General features: G+C 40.5%; 1 protein-coding gene and 1 long non-coding RNA gene across 2 annotated transcripts; both read right to left on the minus strand.

Moving 5' to 3' along the window:
• Nucleotides 1–3,296: 3,296 nt before the first annotated feature.
• LOC119020685 lies at nucleotides 3,297–4,132 on the minus strand. Its single transcript, XR_005075393.1, has 2 exons — nucleotides 3,565–4,132; nucleotides 3,297–3,487 (listed from the first exon to the last, which is right to left on the minus strand). It is a non-coding gene; the product is annotated as an uncharacterized LOC119020685 (long non-coding RNA).
• Nucleotides 4,133–7,170: 3,038 nt separating this feature from the next.
• Nucleotides 7,171–16,858, minus strand: LOC119020681. The gene is made up of 6 exons (XM_037100178.1): nucleotides 16,848–16,858; nucleotides 13,571–13,610; nucleotides 11,405–11,615; nucleotides 10,968–11,263; nucleotides 10,572–10,779; nucleotides 7,171–10,411 (listed from the first exon to the last, which is right to left on the minus strand). Exons 1-5 carry the CDS (start codon nucleotides 16,856–16,858, stop codon nucleotides 10,690–10,692), a joined length of 648 nt encoding a protein of 215 aa, XP_036956073.1. The 3' UTR covers nucleotides 7,171–10,411; nucleotides 10,572–10,689.
• Nucleotides 16,859–22,090: the final 5,232 nt, after the last annotated feature.

Raw genomic sequence — 22,090 nt, forward strand, 5'->3', positions numbered from 1 at the left:
CCTGTCACAAAAAAAAAAACCAAACATGCCTTGCTGCCAGTGGGCCGCCCTTCCAACCTACCACCAGTCTCAGGAAGTTTTCTGGGGGAAACCCTGAGCAGCATTGAAAGTGAACCCCTCTACGCTGTTGCCACTTTAGTGGACGCTCGATACAAAGATAGGTGAGGCATATGTTAATTAATGTCCTATTTATTAATGTTGGCTAAGTTTTAAACTGAAAAAGTTGAATCCTGCTAAACCAAAACTACATGTTGATTGATTGTTAATGTGGCCTACAATGAACTGGATAAGGGAAGTGGTGTGTTCGTGGCTGTGTGCAGCATGCAGGCTGGGTTCTTGCAGCAGCAACAAATAAGTTGTACTCAACCTATTTCTTTTTCATGTCAGATTCTTTATGGGTGGAGAAACTGCCAGAGAAGATGGAGCAAGCACTGCTCAGGGTATCAGCTGATGAAGCAGAGGCAACGGAGGCAGAACCAGCAGAAAAAGTTGCTCACATGGAAGCTGGTCCAAGTACTGGTTCTCCTCCAAGCACAAGTAAGAGCAGCTTCAGCAGTCTGTACGACAGAATTCTGGAGCAGCATGATGAACCTGCAGGAGGTACCCAGGCTGCGGTTATCTAAATGCAAATGTATCTGAAAAAAACAACAATGGGTGAGAAAGACAGGCCTCTCCAGTACTGGGCAAACAACCATGCTCACTTTCCTCTCCTTGCTGCTGTTGTGGTAAAGTTCCTGAGTGCTCCTTCAGCACGGCATCCAATATCGTGGATGAAAAGAGGAATCGTCTGGCAGCAGAGAGAGCAGAAATGCTCATATCCCTCAAAAAGAACCTGCCAAGGTTGAAGTGAGATTTGTTGAACACTACATCACTCCCTCAGTGTTAACTTTTTGAGGAGTCATTTACTTTTTATTGTTTTCTTTAGAAGAATACTTACAGACTCTGGTGTTAAGCTTAATCCAGGTCATCCTCACAGGATTTCCTGTTTTTCTGACTTCCTTTTCTGATCTTATACTACCTCAAGTTGCCTTTTGGGACATACATGCATACATACGTACATATCATACTTGTCTGTTGAGAGGAGTTTATTTGATGATGATGATGATGATGATAATATTAAAGCAAACAGAGCTCTGGTATTGGAATAGTATCGGCAGATATCCAAATTCAGGTATCGGGATCGGAAGTGACAAAATGTGGATCGGTGCATCCCTAGTCCAGATTCAGCTGCACTTCCATTGAACAGAAGATTTTCATGTCAAAATGACTGTTGTGCAAATGCTCTACACATAAACCTATAAGTTAGCCACTGTGAGCCACACTACTTCATCTTGTATTAATCCCTTGAAATGTGTATCCATAACTACTCAATATGTATTCTAGACATCTCAAGATCCAGAGAGGAGGGTCCTGTTCAGCCATGTCGGAAAATGTTCCCAAGAACTCAACATGGAACAAGGAAGAGGGAGTTCGACAGTTCTTGGTATACGGACAATTCATGTCTGGAGTACTCTCTAAGTCAAGATGCCGGTCACTGTTTCACCTGCAGGCATTTTTCCCTCCCTGCCTTCACATCCGAGTCAGGGTTTCCAACCGGAAAAAACCCTTGTTTACAGATGCAGGTTTAAACTTCACTAAAAGTCAGAACAACAGGTGTATACCATGTACGCCTCAAGTGAATACAAAAGGGTCACTGAGAGTAACAAATAGACATTGGAAACCGTAAATGAAATTTGTGGACCATTTTGGATCAAATTGCAAAGCACGACCCCTTTATTGAGAGAAGACTACATGCCAAGTATATCAGCCTCCAAATTCTGAATGAGATTTTGTGTGGATTAACAGAAATGGTCTGAAAGCAAATCATAACTGAACTAAAGGAAAGTGAAGTGTTTAGTGTTTTGGCTGATGAAACTAACAGACTTAAAAAAAGGAACAGATATCTTTAGTTGTGCGTTACTATTACCACGGTGCCATCCATGAAAGCTTCCTGCACTTACAGTCAGAGAAAGCCTGGACGCAGAGGGTCTGACAATCCAGCGCTCAATGAGGCATCTATGTATATATGTCTATGGTCAGCAGCATCACTGACAGTAAGGGACTTGACAAACTGACCAAGAAGGCCTTGATGCCCACCGGTCTCAGTGCAGGTGGTGGGAGAAAGGGGGGCGACAGCTAAGCTATTATCCCCGGTAGAGAGCGGCCCCCACCCTGTGTGAAATGCTGTAAATACTCTTGTCAGTGTGCAATAGTGTCACTATTTTTGGAGTTTTTTGTTTCATATTCATATTGTTTGTATTGTGTATACTGCTTTTTACTTTTAATCTTTTTTTGTAGTTATTCATTACTGCTGTTTTTAATTGATGCTCTGTTTTTGCTCTCCTTTGCTGCTGTAATGTTGCTAATTTCCCTGTTTTGTTTTGACAATGATCAGCTGTGATATCATGAAGCTAATTATCTTTATAGAAACTATTTTGGTGTTCACCTAACTAATTACAGTTTCTCTGTCTCAGAGGTGACACTACATTCTTACACATGGGTCCTTCATAGTTGTGAAGTATAAAGGGTACAGAGTCATACGTTCATGGCTCTACAATATGTACGCTATTATTCTGCTATTTTGATTTAAATCTGATTGATAGTGTTTTGATGATTGATTGATTGATTGATGTAAATTTGTTGTCATCAGGTAGTTTCTACAGTGTCTTCTTGATGTTCCCACCGGGGGCACTAAAGTTTAACGAGTGTAAATCTACAGGCCTGTAGTCACATTTTTCACAGAATATGAATGATGATGCAAAAACTTTTCTTTCCCTCATGGTTAGTGGTTGGGTGAAGCCATTTATTGTCAAACAATTGTGTTTGCTCTTTTTAAATCATAATGACAACAGAAACTCCCCATATGACCCCCATCAGAAGTGTAAATAACCTAATTCATCTTGCTGGAGACAGAGCAGAGCAGTAACTACCAGCTGCAGCCAATCCTGCAATCAGCCTGCCTACAGCACATTGATCACACACTATTTCATTTCTTACAGATTTCTTCTGATTAATCAACAACGAGGCTCCCACTGTGTGTGCTGCTGCACCCCACGGTGTTCACCACCACAACATTTCTTCAAAATGTCGTCCTTGTAAAGCTCCTTCTACAAAGTGCTATAAGTTAATGCCTCTCATTTACATGCATACGAATATATTCTGGAAACACATAGGAACCAAAAGCAACGCATGTAACCTTCTCTGATGCCAACGAAACAGTGAACCCAGATGCGGACACAGACAGGGAAGCAAAAATGTTCAAACCAGATTTAGTTTATTTTTACTAGGTTGGATCTGGGGCAGGGCTGGGATGGTCCAGAGTCAGTGAAGGGGAAGAGTTCAGGAGGTGGGAGCAGTCCAGGAGGCTGAATCCTGAGCGGGATTAACGGAGCAGACGGGGGAGCAGGTCCAGAGTGACAGCGGCCGGAGAGCTGAGCAGGCAAAAAGTCTGAAGCAGAGGAGATCAGAGTTGAGAAACTCAGAACAAGGAACAAAGTCCACAGGCTGGATGCGCAGTATACTGACTCAACAGTGGCTACGATCTGGCAGCGTGGAAGTGGCAGGGCTGAGCATATGAAGGCAGGCTGACTGCAGGATTGTCTGCAGCTGGTGGTTACCGCTCTGCTCTGTGTCCGGCACACCTGAAGCACTCACACACTCACACGAGGAGAGGGAGAGAGACTGGAAATGACAGTTAACCCCTAGATGTAGGAGTGGCTGAGGCAGATGTAACATGATGATTAGAATCGTTAACGAGTCCTTATATGTTTAGTATACAGGTAGGTACCAAACCACAGGATGTATTTTATAATATTTTAATGAGTGTTAAGCTGCTAATGTGTGTAACGATGTTACTGTGATGATACATGACAGTTAAATATTGAATCTGTGTTATAATAACCAGATCCTGACATGTAAATGTAACATCTGCCTACCAAACTGTCAACTTGGTTAATCTAATTTAACTTTAAATATGGAAGACTGACTGCATAATATATGAATAATAATAATACTACTACTACTAATAATAGTAGTAATAATAATAATTATAACCATATGTTGTGCGTATTTATAAAAGTAACCAACTACAACTTTTTTGACTATATATATATATATATATATATATATATATATATATATATATATATATATATATATATATACACACACACACACATACATATAATGCTAACAGAAAAGAAAGAAAGACTCACTGCCGGTGTCAATTTCTTATGTTGATTTGCAGACTGTTCATTTTTTGTCTCCATGGTTGTTATTAGATGATCAAAAATCACTGTATTTATAGAAACGACGTTGGTGCTTTTTAATCCCACAGATGTCACATTTACATGTAAGGATCTGATTATTATAACGCAGATTCAATGACGGCGACGGCGACGTATCGCTGCAACGGGCCAACCCGCTCAATGACGCGTCTGTGTTTATTTGTCCTTGCTGCTGATGACTTGTAGAAACCAGCCGATGCCACAGCAGAGTCAAACAAGGTCCTCAGGAGTGACTTTCACACTCCAAAGGACCACCTGCGTCTTATCAGCAGTCACAGTGTAGTAAGCCTCTTTAGTCGTTCATACAACTCTGTTCAAAACAGCCGTTTTTGTTACAATCAAAGGAGTCTGGTCCGTCCCTGGACTCGAACCTACCAACCTCCGTTCTTAACGCCAGAGCGCATGCGCACTGAGAACACTCGAAGTGACATCTATCTAAACCGCTCGGCCATCACAGATAACGGCTTCGCGCGGCGAAAAAAAGAGGTGTGGTCTGGTGAGCTCATAGCGTCAGCATATCAGAGGTGCCTAGTGTACATGACAAACAACAGGGAGACAGTTTGTTTTTCTTTCTGTCTTTCTTTGTTCATTTGTTATTTTCAAGACAGAAAATCATTTGTTTAATGTATGGCGGCCCTCCAGCATGTGGCGCTGTTGGCAATTGCATGTATACTAATAAATATATAATATAATAATAATGATTCATTTTATTTAAAAGCGCCATTAGAAGCACTATCGATCTATCTATCTATCTATCTATCTATCTATCTATCTATTGTCATTGCACTGAATTGTGTCCTGTTTTTGTTGTACAGTTATTCTTATGTGTTATTCTTTAATGCTTTGAAAGGAGCTTTTAAATGAAATGCATAATAATAAAATAATAACAACAACAACAGTAATCGTTATGATAATTATTATTATTATTATTATTAGTAGTAGTAGTAGTAGTAGTAGTATTAATATTAGTACTATTATTATTACTATCATGCATTTTATGATTCTCACTGTATCCGGTCTGCAGTCTTCTGCAAAATCGTTCCCATGAGAAATGTAATGTGAATCCACACTGCAGATGCAGGTTGGTGGTTCGATAAATGCCACCTGAGGGTACTCCCTGGTGACGTCACGTCAGTCAAAGTGCAGACCCTCTATGACGCAGAGTTTCCTGGCCGGGTGCGGTGGCGCGCGCCTGTAATCCAAGCTCCCGGGAGGCTGAGGCTGGAGGATCGTTTGAGCTCAGGACCTCTGAGCTGCAGCGGACTATGTCGATCGGGTGTCCGCACTAAGTTCGGGATCGATATGGTGCTCCTGGGGGAGCCCGGGACCACCAGGTCGCCTAAGGAGGGGTGCACCGGCCCAGGTCGGAGACGGAGCAGGTCAAAGCCCCCGTGCCGCTCAGTAGTGGGATCGCGCCTGTCAATAGATGCTGTAGTGCAGCCTGAGTAACACAGCGGGACCCAGTCTTTATACACTCTTTATACTCTTCAACACACACACACACACGCTCAACAACAACGTCTTTATATGTTACAGCAGCTTCATCACTGCTCATTTAGCTTCTTCTTTCCATCACAAACCTCCACAAACCAGCTGTGTTTGTTTGTCCTCTTTATTTGTGTGTGTGTCATATTTATTATGAACTGCTTCATTTTTATTTAACCTTTACTTAACACTGAATATCATTACTGATAATGTGATCTAACCTGGTGATGAAACGTGACAGAAGAAAAGGGACAACGATAACGTTCTCATCTTGTTTTGATGAAGTTGACGTCCTTCCTTTTTCACATAACTATGGTGAGAGAGAGAAAAAAATTACCAAATAATTTTGATTCAGAGATTGTGTCAGACTGAAAGAGGTTTTTTTTTCTACGCCTATCTTTGAGTTCAAGTGAGGGACACTTGGTTGCAGGACTTGCATTCATGCTGGTATCTTTTAAAAGTGATTTAGTTATAAATCACACTCATGAATGAACCATACATCAATAATTGCCTACTTTTATGCATTGCGTGATGACTGTGCCACATGATACAGCAGCTGCTTTGGCGTTGCTAGAGGACATTGCCAATGCCCAACTAAGTTGATAGTCAGGATTTTCCAGTGATTCTTCAAACTCATTACATACTGTACAGGTACAATAATAAAAACAACACACCTGTACGATCACGGTGACCTCAGCCACGACATCACAACTGTTGGAAGCCAATCATGGTCAAGTATGCAAGTAAACACTGAGACAAACAGAGAATGGACTAAACAGTGAAGCAGGAGACATTTTATGTCCTTATTTTAACTTCGGAAATTAGAAACATTTGCATGGTCATTGATTTAAAAAAAATTTTCTCTTTAAAAAAAAAAATTTTAATTAAATTAAATTAAAAAAAAAAAATCATATGATACACAAAACATTATTCAAAGCAGAATATCTCTTATGTAATACTCTTAAATAATACAAATTAAGATTCACATGAGCAACAACAAACCCTCAACCCACCATCAGCTCAGTCAGTGCTCACGTGACACGACACCCCAAATGCAGGCAGGGTCACATCATGAGGAACTGGCAAATGACAAAACAAGGACTCAGTGACACCACTATTAAAGAACACAATCTAACTATGTTATGTCAACCTGCCACATTCAGAAGGCATGCAGGCTCTGATTTCATCACTTTTTTTTCTAATGTCTCCCCCCCCCCCCAAAAAAAATCCCCTTTGAACCGTTTACACATGAAGTGACTCCTTAGATAAATGGTTTAGCATTATTACACGGTCAGAATGAGAGAGTAAAATAAAAAAAATATATATTTATTTACTAATTAAATTGTTCACATTGATATGAAATATAAAACTTAATAACCAACTACTACTACCTCTTTAGTTGCAAAAGTAGGAACTAACCCCACCGGAGCTCTACCGCTTCATTATCATGCATTGACAGCCGGCTTGTATTGTGGCGTTCCCCGGCCTATGAGGAGGGAGCCGGTCTCTACCGTCACTCATGGCCGGGAATGCCTGTCCTGTAAGCGGGCTGACATGCATTGATGTTAGCGGGACCCATGCTCAGCAGCATGGTTCGACCAGCTATGAAGCGGGAGCACGCTCAGTGGCATTAGCTCCTACAATATCAGCGAGGAACTCCAGCCGTATTTATAGGCCTCTCTCGTCGTCCGACTATCACTCATGGTGCCCACTTTTATCTGATTTTTTTTCTTGCCAGTTATTATGCCTGTCACACAGTCACAACCAATACTCACATACTCACTAACTCACCAAACAGTTTTCACATTTGAAATTGCTTTAATTTTGTAATTATTTGCCTTAATTTGGCAGAAATTTCTTGAAAAGAATTTTCATGAAATATTATTTTATGAAAATTCATGAAGGGGCGGAGCTACAGTGATGCCCTGGTAGCGCTGGTCACCTCTGGAACCTGATTGGACACATCAGGCGCCACCTCAGTTGATTGACAGGTCTCCGCACGTCACGTTCAAAGTAACGCATTATGGAAAGCCAAACATGAGAGGCAGAATAAACATATCTCAAAACACGAATGGATCGTGAGGACCTACTTTAACTACATCACTCTGAAGTAAGTTTTAAAGTGGTTACTGATGAGCAGTTGTTCTACACTGACGATTTGACTGCATATTTAGAGAAGAGATCTTGTCCCCAATAGTTCAACTGTGCCAGTAGGCTAACAGCTAGCTTACTCAGGCAGTAGGCTATCATAAGATGATTAGAAAAAAATGATGCATCTGCAGGAGGAGAAGGCGATGCATGATCTTCTGCCCTGCACAGCTGCCAACATTATGAAAGCCATTGACCTAATGTTAGCCTGAGGAGCACTAATTTAGGATAATGTGAGGGACCCAGTCAGTTTTTCAGTAAGGGACTTTAAATCAACTCAGCAAGAATTTCATTTGGCAGCTCAATGCGCACTTTATCAACCGTAACTCTGAATTCAAAACTGGTTTTCATGCAGGTTTTTTTTGCTGCAAACGTCATACATATAGCTATGATAGAGAACACGTGGTTCGGCGTAGTTTAATAGTCATAGTGGGATTAATAGTAATAGAAAATTCAGATATATGAAATATGTGATGTATGTACAGCAATAGAAACAGCCTGTGGAACCTGAGAAACATGACTCGGTATTTACTTTTTTTTAATTGTTTCATTTTTAATTATTTATTTCTCTATCAACAACAACAACACACACACACACACACACACACCCACCACCAACATCAACACAGATCAAATGTTGTTGTTTTTCTACTATTTTCTTGATTTTACAAATGACATCTTTCCCTTTTCCTTTTTAATTTTAGGGAATCTCAATATTACTTAACGCTTTGGCAGCACTGTCTCTGTTACATTCATGCCAATAAAGCATGAACAGACGCCTGGCCCCTGGAGGCTGAATCGTTAACTGCAGCCCACACCGAGACTCTGGATGGAACAGTAATGAACAGCTGACAAACTCAGGTTTAGGTTCAGTTAATCACCTGTTCTGGAGTTTTCGCCAGTACCACATGATCTTCAGAAGCAGATTGAGTTTGCTCAGCTGCTGTGACATTTATGTTCAGAGCTCCGATAATTCTGAGCACCTGAAGGACCATTAGCCGTCTGCAAATTGTCAGAAAGACATTGTTGTTCTCTCCCTGCCTAAAGGTGTGATCATTTGAGAGCAAAAACTGTTTGGAATTTAAAGGGTTTGTTCCAATAATATGTGAGATTATGCATGCCATGTTTTTTTTTGTGTTATCACTAACTCCATACCAGCCACCCCCTATAGCGCTATCAAGATTAGTTGATTAATTGATAAGTCAGTCAAAGGAAATTAATCGCCAACTATTTGGATAAACAATAAATTGCTGTCAATTAAGTATTCTAGCCTCTCAAATTTAAGGATGTTCTGCTTTTCTTTGTCATTGATGACAATAAATTAGAGTCTTTGGATGCTGGACTTTGGTTGGACTTGAAGAAGCGATTTGCAGACACCACTATGGGCTCGGGGGTTGTTGTGGAAACCATTTTAAAGCATTTGTAGCTTTACAACCAACCAGTCACTTCACACTGGAAGAAGTTGATCCATAGCAAAGCTACCCTGGTGAGAAATCTAAGCCAACTAAAGCTCTTTGGTTTGGGAAAAAGCTGTTCAAACTGGTCCTTCAGAAGTAATCAAATTCACACTTCACATGTGATGCAAAATTACAACGTAATTTAAAAAACTAACATGCTAACAAAAAATGCCACCCAGTTTAATTCATTGCAAAAGCCAAGTTTTGCAGGACAATGAGGCCAGTTGCGGTTGAGACATAAGCAGGGCTGACAGACAGAAAGACAGACCGGCTAACCAGCAGACATCAGCATCATTAGGCGCCGCTGCTAGTCGGGCCAAAATATCACAGCTGCAGTCATTTTGGATTTCTTTGACAGTAATCACTGAAAATAATACGCGTATTTCATTTGTCTTTCTCCCTCTCCTCTTTAGTTTTCCTCTCTCCCCCTCTATTTCTCTTCTTCTTACTCCGAGAGTAACTGATATGATATGCACGCTGGCAAGTGTAATCTTCTTTTAATTAAGACCTGCTGCTGGCACTGGCTTCAAACTGATAGAGAGACAGCGTTCTGTTCTATACCAGGTAGATGCCCATTCACATCCATAGACATCAAAACGGCAGCATGTACCTCTTCCAGCAAATGTAGCATAGCAGACCAATGTAAATGTAAATTCTCAAGTTAACACAAGAACAAACCGTAACCAAAACTGCCCCAAACCATATTTATAAATGTACAAAGTTGCAAAGAGTTTACAAGAGCTAAAACCCCTGAAAGAGGACTGCTCTGCAGAGCTTCTTTCTTGTGCTCCCTTTCTACAGGTCAAGAGAAGTGAGTTTGGCAATGTGGTGCAACCTTAACTTAAGAAATACAGACACAACCAGTGACAACAAGTTGGATTGATGGTTGTCAATGCCAAACTCATCAATGTGTTCCCCCATGTGTGTGACTGTCGACACCTTTGAAACTTGCTTTGTTGAAGCTTGTCGAATCACCCTCTCTGCAGCTCTCAGCACCTTAAAATGATAACAAAAATAATCATAAAAATACTACATAATATTTATATAGCGCTTTACACAGTGCTCAAAGATACTTTACAGAACAGACAAAATAAGAAAAACAAAGAACAAAGCATTTTTAATACACAAAGATTAAAACAAGATAATAAAATCAAACCTTCACTGTGCCTTGTGATGGAATCACTAGGCCGCCGTTGTTTTTCAGGGCTAGAAAGTGGAAGCTCTCGTCAAATGATGATGGTACATCATCGCTGACCACGCTTGCACGGCACACATCACAGGACAGCTTTCGCAGAATCTGCCCGACTACAAAACCTGCTATATAGACTGATCCGTCCGGTGGTTGTTGCAATTGGACTGTATGCCTGCAGAGTAAGAATCAGTCACTGCTCAAACAAGTACAAACAGCAAAATGTTGATCATCACGTCCAGCCATAACTGTGCAAATGAACAAACAATATTTAGATATAACTTTTATAACTTTTAGCAGCAGAGGCATAACTTGTACAAACAGGTCTACAGCGAATCAAATTCAACACAAATCATGATTTACCTGCAACGTATCACGTGCCAACTGGAGCATGTGGCAAGCGTCCGTCATGACAAATACTTTCTCGCCAGTCACCGGATGCGGAAAACTGGTTTGAAGCGGCTGTCGTGGGTCTCCCTTCAGCTCACATCCAAGTTGGTTGCACATGCTGACATTGGAGGCATGCCCATCCATTGTTCCACATACCACCCGAATGCCCCGTGCATGCAGCTCCTCCAAAGCATGGCTGAGAAGGACCCTTTGTGTTGCTGGAGACAGAGACTTAGTCAGGTAGTATGCAATGGGAGCCTTCCAATGTCCTTGTAGGCCAAACACCATGAACACAAGAGCAAAAATTAGTTAACAAACACATAAGTCTGATCCAGATAATAACTAAGGAGTTTAATGAAGACTGTAAGAATAAAATGTACATACATATCAAAGTGCTAATTTTGTCTTACCTGAGTAGAATTCAAGCCAATCTTTGAGCTCCTCATTAATGAGGATCTTTTCCCTCAAATCTCCCAAAAGACTCTTCACCGTGGTCTTTGCCCTCTTTCCTCTGGCCACGGCATTCTTCTTCTCTCGCTCCAGACTTTCCACTCCTGCCAGGGCTTCATTGAGTCTGGTCTTAAGGGCGGTAGGAGTAGCGGGCAAGGCACAGCCATGATCCTAGTAGAAAGAGGGATGAACATGGTTTGAGTAATGTTTCACTTCACTCACACACACACACACACACACATGACTTTGACACCACTGGTGTATGGTCCACATTCTTTCTTCTAGTCATCACCTGTCAAAACCACTGCCAGCACCGTGTGCTTGTGTCTATACGTTCCTCCCATCTCCTGTTTCCAGGTGCCTGTCTGAACATGACTTACCGCTTACAGTTTATTTGTGAGTGTGTTTAATATTAGTGGCAGCAAGCAAGTGAGACTGATATTATGATATGATGTTTAAAGTAGAAATACTCACACCATTAGGCTGAGGTTGTGGGTTGCCATTTGTGGGGCATCCTGAAAGGCCATGGAGAGACTCTCTTCAGCTCTTCTGGAGGGAGATGCAGTCCTGTCCTTTTCCGGCTAAAATGATAATAATAATAATACTGTAATGTAATGTAATAATACATAATACTTTCAATAAAAAAGTATTAAGTATTACAAGTATTATTATTTTTAAATATCTGGATGGAAAAACACCATCTCTGAGTCGGACAATCTGACCTGTCCTGTCAAAGTCGCCCTGCTTAAAGTGCTGACAGCAAAGCACGGAGGAAATCACTTGCAGTGAATCCTTCCCTCCTCAGTGCTGCTTCCCACCTCTTCCTCACATCTTTGTCTTTGGGAAACCTTCGAAATAAAAATGGGAGATCTGGGAGAGTCTACACAAAAACATTTTCCAAATGGAGGTCAAGCTTATTTTCTTCCTTCAAATTTCTTAAAACCTTTCTTCAACAAAAGTCCTATTTTGATGCATATCTGTTGATAATGAACCAAAGCTGCTTAAATTGTGTGTGTGTGTATACATAATGCAGCCCAATGATATTTAGTTATATATGCTAGTTTTAGCAAGTTCAAATTTCATAGCATAAAATTGCATTAATATCCTGCATATTCCATTGCATTTTTTAAGAAAACGTGCAGCATAATCGAGGATTTTTGCCTGTAATAATCACAAAAAAAACCCTCTGCATTTTTCTGGAAGGACTGTGTTATGGCCCGGCTCTTGGGCCGTAAACAAAACGAGAGACACAAGGTGTAAACTGCAAAAATGAAACAATTTATTAGACAAATAACCAAACAATACTTATTTTTTTTAATTCATTCAGATATTTATTTATTATTTAGAAAACAAAAACAAAAAGGCCCCACAATGCTCCTCTTACACTTGATCTAGGTAATCTTTCCCCAGCATTTTTCTGAAAGATGAATCCGGTAAATGGGGGAGGTGCTAATCCATTACGAATTTTGTATATTAGCCAAGCATTAGAAAATTACATATACATCAATATCCCAGCAAATACATTTGGTTGATCTGCTCCAGAACCTCTTGTAGGGTTAAGGTTAGTGTTTCAGAAAAAGAGCAGCTACATTATGTTTCAACTGACGAGCCAAGTCTTCCACATATTCGCTGAAGTCAGTATCCTCAAATACCACATGATCAGCTTCAGGGCCACTGTCCTCATGTTGAATATTAGGTGGAGATTCTTCAGGCACATTCTCTGATACAATTTCAGGTTTGAATGCTATTTTATCATGCATTTGATGTTTTTTGCTTCTGTGTGCATTAAAGTTCAAATAAACATTGCTCTGAAATCTACAGCCTTGATATGGGCAAGCAACCTTTTACTCCGACTTCAAATGCCTTCACAATTGAGTGAAAAAGTCAGCTTCACTGCAAGGCTCCACCAAGTCACACAGCTGACAGTGGAATACACTCAGACAGTTTCACTCACTTTCCTTTTGAGCGTGCCATTTTGATAAGTCGACCTTGAGGGCAAGATTTAAACATGCACAGGCATTCCTTATGAAGCCGTGGAAGTGGTGATAGACTGCGGCACCCATATTTTAAACGGTAATGCTCAAGTAAGTAGCCCCTCTTTTCAGCAAAAAATGTGCAGTACTTACAGGTCCGCTGTATTGGAAGTTATTGATCTGCTTGGTAAATCTGAAAAGAAAGTAAATATCATAGTTTTAGCATCAAGCACCAGCAAAAATAGAGAGAAAGACACCACTCATAATCGTAATATCAGACTTAGCCTAAGTGCTAGAAAAATAGACAGTCAAATAAATGAAAAAAACAATCCGTGCAATCAAATCTGTGCAAAAATTTGCACGATTTTGATCAGAGACCTTCAAAGCAGGTAACAGGTAACAAGTGAATGCACTTAATAAGCCTTAATGTGGACCCAAACATGGTTATTTCTGACTTTAAACTGACAAGGAGGATGTTAAAAACAACTGCCTGCTAAGCATGGCCTCTGTCAGATACAACGCAGTAGTTTACTACCCCCCACATGTGGGTCTATAAATATCCTATTAGTGTTTCTTTATTGCTCTAGTATATATCTTGACATATGTTTTGTCTTTCTCCAGATATCAGCCAATGTTGACAAGAAAGCACCAGCACAGCCAAAGTTGAAACTATTTCCAAGGACCTTGATGGGGGACAGGAGAAGAAGCTTTAAAGGAGCCTGGTATGATATTCATCCTCGGCTGTATTCCTTTGTATTCCCAAAGGCTGGACTCATCGTATTGTTATGCCTGCAGACACTTCAGCTCTCCTAACAGCCAAGAGACAGTTTTTGACTCACCAGGGGGATTCAGAAACTGGAAAAAGGCGATGTACAAAGAGGGAGGATTTGCTGTGCATTCAAAGTCTGAGCGGCACAGACAGGCAATGATTACCTGGAGGGACAATGAGAGAGCAGTAAAAACAAATGCAACACTGGAAAATGTCCTAAACAAGAAACACAACAAACTAATGGCAGTAAACTTCTTCTTCTGTTGGTCAGAGTGTGTCAGAACCAGATAAAGACCACGTTCGTACAAGCTTTTTCTACCCTGTCGCTGATGAAATGCTCAATGAGCTTGACAGATGGTTTTTGAAGACAAACTGTGACTTAATGAATAGCATTCAGAGGAAACACCTCTGTTGTCATTTGCCGGATTATATGATTCGGATATAAATGACTTGGGACATGAACTACATCAGTTCAGGCGAATCTTGGAGAGAAAAATAAAGACTGGGATGCAGACACCCTCTAACACAGTAGAGCTTGTGCAGTTCATTGAACCAAACAAAGATGTATTTTTTGAGCTCTTCAGACTCTGCAAAATTGCAGCTGCAATCCCAGTGAGTTCTGCTTCATGTGAGCAGAGTTTTTCTACACTGAAGCGGGTGAAAACATGCCTCAGGTCCACAATAAGTGATGACAGACTTAGCAATCTGGGTGTTCTCAGTACTGAGTAAAAGAGGGCAAAGGCTCTGAACATGGAAGACTTTGTGGATCGATTTGCTAAACAACACAGAAATCGCATAATACTGTTACTCTAGTGTGTGATCTTTTTGCAAAGTGAATGACACATCCTACTCACCTACAAAGATCTTGTGATATTAAATAAAACACAAGACAGTTAATTAAAGTGGCACTTGTATCAAAAGCAGCGTTTTATATCAAAAATAATTAAAATTGTGCTCTCTCCTCTGTCAGCTGCTGTCAGAGGTCATTTGTCAGCTTGAAAAGGGCAGTTTCTCTTCTATCTAATGCTATAAAACCTGACTGCAACTCGGTAAAGATGGAACTGTGACACGTAAAAGCCAAAAGCTGGGTTGAAACAACTTTTTTCAAGGTTAAAAATGGACATTTAGAAATTGAGCTAAACAATGGGATCAGAGTTGAGTTTCTCTGACAGGTTGAAAATGACAATTAGAGAGTGAGCTGTTAATAATCAATAAAATACTGTGCACAACTGTGTCACACACTCTTAGTGGGATGGTGTCGAGGTTGCTTTCATGTAAATGATTTCTGATAAACATGACAATGAAACAGCTTAGTGCTGAAATAACTACATAAAATGAAATAAGATGTGCCTCCTGATGTATAAAGCTCAGTGCTTATTTGTGTGAGAGGGAAATGACAGTCTGACACTTGAAATGAAATGGGGTAAGAACAGTTGCATAAAATTAAATTAGAATAAAAGGATGCTCCAGCTTCTCTTCATAAGTCATGATAGTACAACTGTGAACGAGCATGAACAGATGAAAACTGAAGCAGCTAAATGGAATTCAAGCATTACTCAATTTGTATTATTTACATGAAGATGGTACTTCATGGAAGCTACAATTAGTGTTCATGTAAAACATAACTCCACACATCGCATATACAGATCAAACAATACACGCATTCACAGAACAGCACCTACTCAGAATACGTTTTGGGAACATTACACATTTGTGCAGTCAGATCCAATATCAGTCCACTGAAAATGAAGCCATGAGCACATGGACATTTTTATTTGGTGAATATTTGTATACTATTAAATGTACTGCATTTGGATTGTATTTTTTATTGTTTGGGTTACTTGCACATGATGCATTCGCAGTTCTTCCAAACACATGTCCTTGGTTTATAAATCCACTTCTTACTTATTTTGGATTACAAAATCGTGTTCGGGTCAAACTTGTCCTTGTTTTGATCTCCGTTAGATGTAGCTAACGGTTAGCCTACTGCCTGAGTAAGCTAGCCGTTAGCCTACTGGCACAGTTGAACTATTGGGGACAAGATCTCTTTTCTAAATATGCAGTCAAATCGTCAGTGTAGAACAACTGCTCATCAGGAACCACTTTAAAACTTACTTCAGAGTGATGTAGTTAAAGTAGGTCCTCTCGATCCATTTGTGTTTTGAAAGACGTTTATTCTGCCTCCCGTGTTTGTCTTTCCACAGACGCTACTTTAACCTTGACGTGCAGAGACCTGTCAATCAACTGAGGTGGCGTCTGAGGTGTCCAATCAGGTTCCAGAGGTGGCCAGCGCTACCAGGGCATCACTGTAGCTCCGCCCCTTTATGAATGTTCATAAAATATTACTACATGAAAATTCTTTTCCAGAAATTTCAGCCAAATGAAGGCAAATAATTACAAAAATAAAGCAATTTCAAATGTGAAAACTGTTTGGTGAGTTAGTGAGTATGTGAGTATTGGTTGTGACTGTGTGACAGGCATAATAACTGGCAAGAAAAAAAATCAGATAAAAGTGGGCACCATGAGTGATAGTCGGACGACGAGAGAGGTCTATAAATACGGCTGGAGTTCCTCGCTGATATTGTAGGAGCTAATGCCACTGAGCGTGCTCCCGCTTCATAGCTGGTCGAACCATGCTGCTGAGCATGTCAGCCCGCTTACAGGACAGGCATTCCCGGCCATGAGTGACGGTAGAGACCCGGCTCCCTGCTCATAGGCCGGGGAAAGCCACAATACAAGCCGGCTGTCAATGCATGATAATGAAGCGGTAGAGCTCCGGTGGGGTTAGTTCCTACTTTTGCAACTAAAGAGGTAGTAGTAGTTGGTTATTAAGTTTTATATTTCATATCAATGTGAACAATTTAATTAGTAAATAAATATATTTTTTTTTTTATTTTACTCTCTCATTCTGACCGTGTAATAATGCTAAACCATTTATCTAAGGAGTCACTTCATGTGTAAACGGTTCAAAGGGGATTTTTTTGGGGGGGGACATTAGAAAAAAAAGTGATGAAATCAGAGCCTGCATGCCTTCTAAATGTGGCAGGTTGACATAACATAGTTAGATTGTGTTCTTTAATAGTGGTGTCACTGAGTCCTTGTTTTGTCATTTGCCAGTTCCTCATGATGTGACCCTGCCTGCATTTGGGGTGTCGTGTCACGTGAGCACTGACTGAGCTGATGGTGGGTTGAGGGTTTGTTGTTACTCATGTGAATCTTAATTTGTATTATTTAAGAGTATTACATAAGAGATATTCTGCTTTGAATAATGTTTTGTGTATCATATGATTTTTTTTTTTATTTAATTTAATTTTTTTTTTTTAAGAGAAAAAAAAAAATTAAATCAATGACCATGCAAATGTTTCTAATTTCCGAAGTTAAAATAAGGACATAAAATGTCTCCTGCTTCACTGTTTAGTCCATTCTATGTTTGTCTCAGTGTTTACTTGCATACTTGACCATGATTGGCTTCCAACAGTTGTGATGTCGTGGCTGAGGTCACCGTGATCGTACAGGTGTGTTGTGTTTATTCTTGTACCTGTACAGTATGTAATGAGTTTGAAGAATCACTGGAAAATCCTGACTATCAACTTAGTTGGGCATTGGCAATGTCCTCTAGCAACGCCAAAGCAGCTGCTGTATCATGTGGCACAGTCATCACGCAATGCATAAAAGTAGGCAATTATTGATAAATGGTTCATTCATGAGTGTGATTTATAACTAAATCACTTTTAAAAGATACCAGCATGAATGCAAGTCCTGCAACCAAGTGTCCCTCACTTGAACTCAAAGATAAAAAAACCTCTTTCAGTCTGACACAATCTCTGAATCAAAATTATTTGGTAATTTTTTTCTCTCTCTCACCATAGTTATGTGAAAAAGGAAGGACGTCAACTTCATCAAAACAAGATGAGAACGTTATCGTTGCCCCTTTTCTTCTGTCACGTTTCATCACCAGGTTAGATCACATTATCAGTAATGATATTCAGTGTTAAGTAAAGGTTTCATAATAATGAAGCAGTTCATAATAAATAAAGAACTGATATTATAGACACACACACAAACAAAGAGGACAAACAAACACAGCTGGTTTGAGGAGGTTTGTGATGGAAACAAGAAGCTAAATGAGCAGTGATGAAGCTGCTGTAACATATAAAGACGTTGTTGTTGAGCGTGTGTGTGTGTGTGTTGAAGAGTATAAAGAGTGTATAAAGACTGGGTCCCGCTGTGTTACTCAGGCTGCACTACAGCATCTATTGACAGGCGCGATCCCACTACTGAGCGGCACGGGGGCTTTGACCTGCTCCGTCTCCGACCTGGGCCGGTGCACCCCTCCTTAGACGACCTGGTGGTCCCGGGCTCCCCCAGGAGCACCATATCGATCCCGAACTTAGTGCGGACACCCGATCGACATAGTCCGCTGCAGCTCAGAGGTCCTGAGCTCAAACGATCCTCCAGCCTCAGCCTCCCGGGAGCTTGGATTACAGGCGCGCGCCACCGCACCCGGCCAGGAAACTCGGCGTCATAGAGGGTCTGCACTTTGACTGACGTGACGTCACCAGGGAGTACCCTCAGGTGGCATTTAGCGAAACAAACCTGCATCTGCAGTGTGGACTCAAAATACATTTCTCATGGGAACGATTTTGCAGAAGACTACAGACCGGACACAGTGAGAATCAGGGCCGGCTCTTGGCATAGGACATACTTTTACTCATTCATCAATATTAATATTAATATAGATAACAATAATAATAACGGTTAATATTAACAACAACAACAACAAAACAACAATAATAATAATAATAATAATAATAATAATAATAATAATAATAATAATAATAATAATAATTGTTATTATTATTATCGTGCATTTTATTTAAAAGCCCTTTTCAAAGCACTAAAGAATACCGCATATAAGAACAACAGTACAACAGAAACAGGACACAATTCAGTGCAATGAGAATAAATAAATAACTAAATATGTATGTACACAGTAATATAGAGCCAGGAGCTGGGCACACAATTCATACTCAGCAGTCCTCACTATACAGGAAGTCAACCAGGCCGGGTTGGGCAGGGTGAGAATAGCGCAATAAACTGGAATAACGAACAGGCAAGTGTGTTTTTAGTTTTAGTTTTATTTTATTCATTCATTTTTTAGTATTCAATTATTCCACATTTACACTGAATCCTCTTCTGTCTTCTGTGCGTGTCCTTAAGTGCTTTTAATGGCGCCTTAAAAAAAAAAAAAAGCATCATTATTATTTATTAGTAGACATGCGGTTGTCTAGAGCGCCACATGCTGGAGGGCCGCCGCAAATTAAAGAAAATGATTTTCTTTTTTGAAAATAACAAATGAACAAAGAAAGACAGAAAGAAAAACAAACTGTGTCTCCCTGCTGTTTGTCATGTACACTAGGCACCTCTGATATGCTGACGCTATGGGCTCACCAGACCACACCCCTCTTTTTCGCCGCGCGAAGCCGTTATCTGCGATGGCCGAGCGGTTTAGATAGATGTCACTTCGAGTGTTCCCAGTGCGCATGCGCTCAGCCGTTGAGAATGGAGGTTGGCAGGTTCGAGTCCAGGAACGGACCAGACTGCGCGAGGTGTCCGCCCGTAACTACAGACAGATTCCGCTGATTGTAATAAAAATGGCTGTTTTGAACAGAGTTGTATGAACGACTGAAGAGGCTTACCACACTGTGACTGCTGATAAGACGCAGGTGGTTCTTTAGAGTGTGAAAGTCACTCCTGAGGACCTTGTTTGACTCTGCTGTGGCATCGGCTGGTTTCTACAAGTCATCAGCAGCATGGACACATAAACACAGACGCCTCATTGAGCGGGTTGGCCCGTTGCAGTGATACGTCGACGTCGCCGTCATATTGGATGTGGCAGCTCAGCCCCGTGAAGTAATACAAGTCAATGGAGTGAACTTTAAATAATGCTCCTTTTTACAATGTGCTGTAAGTTAATGCCTCTCATTTACACATTGACACATGCGCAACTATCTTTGATAAACAGATTAAAACCATAAACAACGTCTGTAACGATCTCTGATGATCTGATGGTTAACTGCTCCTTATATATGTTCAGTGTACAGGTAGGCACCAAACCTCAGTATGTATTTTATGTTTTTATGAGTGTTTACAGCTGCCAATGTATGTATCGCTGTTACTGTGTTGATACATGACAGTTAAATATTGAATCTGTGTTATAATAACCAGATCCTGACATGTAAATGTGACATCTGTGGGATTAAAAAGCACCAACGTCATTTCTATAAATACAGTATTTTTGATCATCTAATAACAATCATGGAGTCTGCAAATCAACATAAGAAACTGACACTGGTCTGCTTTCTTTTCTGTTAGCATTATAAAATATGAAATATGTTGCCTGCTCAGCTCTCCGGCCGCTGTCACTCTGGACCTGCTCCCCCGTCTGCTCCGTTAATCCCGCTCAGGATTCAGCCTCCTGGACTGCTCCCACCTCCTGAACTCTTCCCCTTCACTGACTCTCCCTATCTGGACCATCCCAGCCCTGCCCCAGATCCAACCTAGTAAAAATGAGCTAAATCTGGTTTGAACATTTTTGCTTCCCTGTCTGTGTCCGCATCTGGGTTCACTGATTCTCTGAAAAATGTGACTAAAGGCCTTTAGATTTACACTCGTTAGACTTTGGTGCCCCCTGGTGGGAGCATCAAGAAGACACTGTAGAAGCTCTGACTACCTGATTACAACAAGAAACAAAACAACCATTTTTCATCAAGCAAATTTAGATCAAAATAGCAAAAACATACATACAGCGTGCATATTGGGTGTGTATGAGTGTGTATGTCTCTGTCCATGTCCGAGGGGGTGGGAGGGTTGGGTTCTTTTAATTATCTTCTCCTAACTTTATTTTGCTGTTTCTATTTTTCTGCTGTTGTTTATTTCTGTGAGGCACTTTGAGGTACTTTTTTCTGTATGAAAAGCGCCATATAAATAAAGATTGATTGATATTGTACAGCCATGTACATATGACTCTATACTCTTTATACTTCACAACTATGAAGGACCCACGTATAAGAATGTAATGTCACCTCTGAGATAGAGAAACTGTAATTAGTTAGGTGAACACCAAAATAGTTTCTATAAAGATAATTAGCTTCATGATATCACAACTGATCATTGTCAAAACAAAACAGGGAAATTAGCAACATTACAGCAGCAAAGGAGAGCAAAAACAGAGCATCAATTAAAAACAGCACTAATGAATAACTACTAAATAAGATTAGACATATAGATAAAAGTGAAAAGCAGTATACACAATACAAACAACATGAATAAGAAACAAAGAACTCCCAAAATAGTGAGACTATTGCACACTGACAAGAGTATTTACAGCATTTCACACAGGGTGGGGGCCGCTCTCTACCGGGGATAATAGCTTAGCTGTCGCCCCCCCTTTCTCCCACCACCTGCACTGAGACCGGTGGGCATCCATCAACAACTTCAGACACTGACTTCACCACATCAAAAATAACTACATTTAATCAGAGTTCAATACAGTGCACATAAAATGTAAATCTTGCATCACTCCTGATGCTTGCAGACACACCAGAGGGCTATTCCATAAAGGAGGTTCAACTAACTCTGAGCCTAACCCTGAACTCTGAGTTGACTTACCCTGTGAAGTGAAACTCTGAGTTTTCAGTTCCAGAACAGCTGATCTGAGTAAGGTAAGTCGACTCTGAGCATGTTAACTCTGAGTTGAGCTTGTGCCTGATGACTAGTAAAAAGCCATCATCAGTTGAGCTCCGATACTGTGACTCACCATGGCAACAGGGGAGAAAACAGGAAGCAGACATTTTCTGGGAAAAAGTAACACGGCTGCGGCTGTAATAAAACTCACTGACAGA

The sequence above is a fragment of the Acanthopagrus latus genome, chromosome 6 (genome assembly GCF_904848185.1).
Source record: "Acanthopagrus latus isolate v.2019 chromosome 6, fAcaLat1.1, whole genome shotgun sequence".
Classification (NCBI taxonomy): Eukaryota; Metazoa; Chordata; class Actinopteri; order Spariformes; family Sparidae; genus Acanthopagrus; species Acanthopagrus latus.

Coding starts and splice junctions, on each gene's coding strand:
- LOC119020681 (XM_037100178.1), bottom strand. Junction 11,616..13,570: donor ACTTCCAATACAGCGGACCT/GTAAGTACTGCA, acceptor TCTTTCTACTAG/GATCATGGCTGTGCCTTGCC. Junction 11,264..11,404: donor TTGGCTTGAATTCTACTCAG/GTAAGACAAAAT, acceptor TTGGCCTACAAG/GACATTGGAAGGCTCCCATT.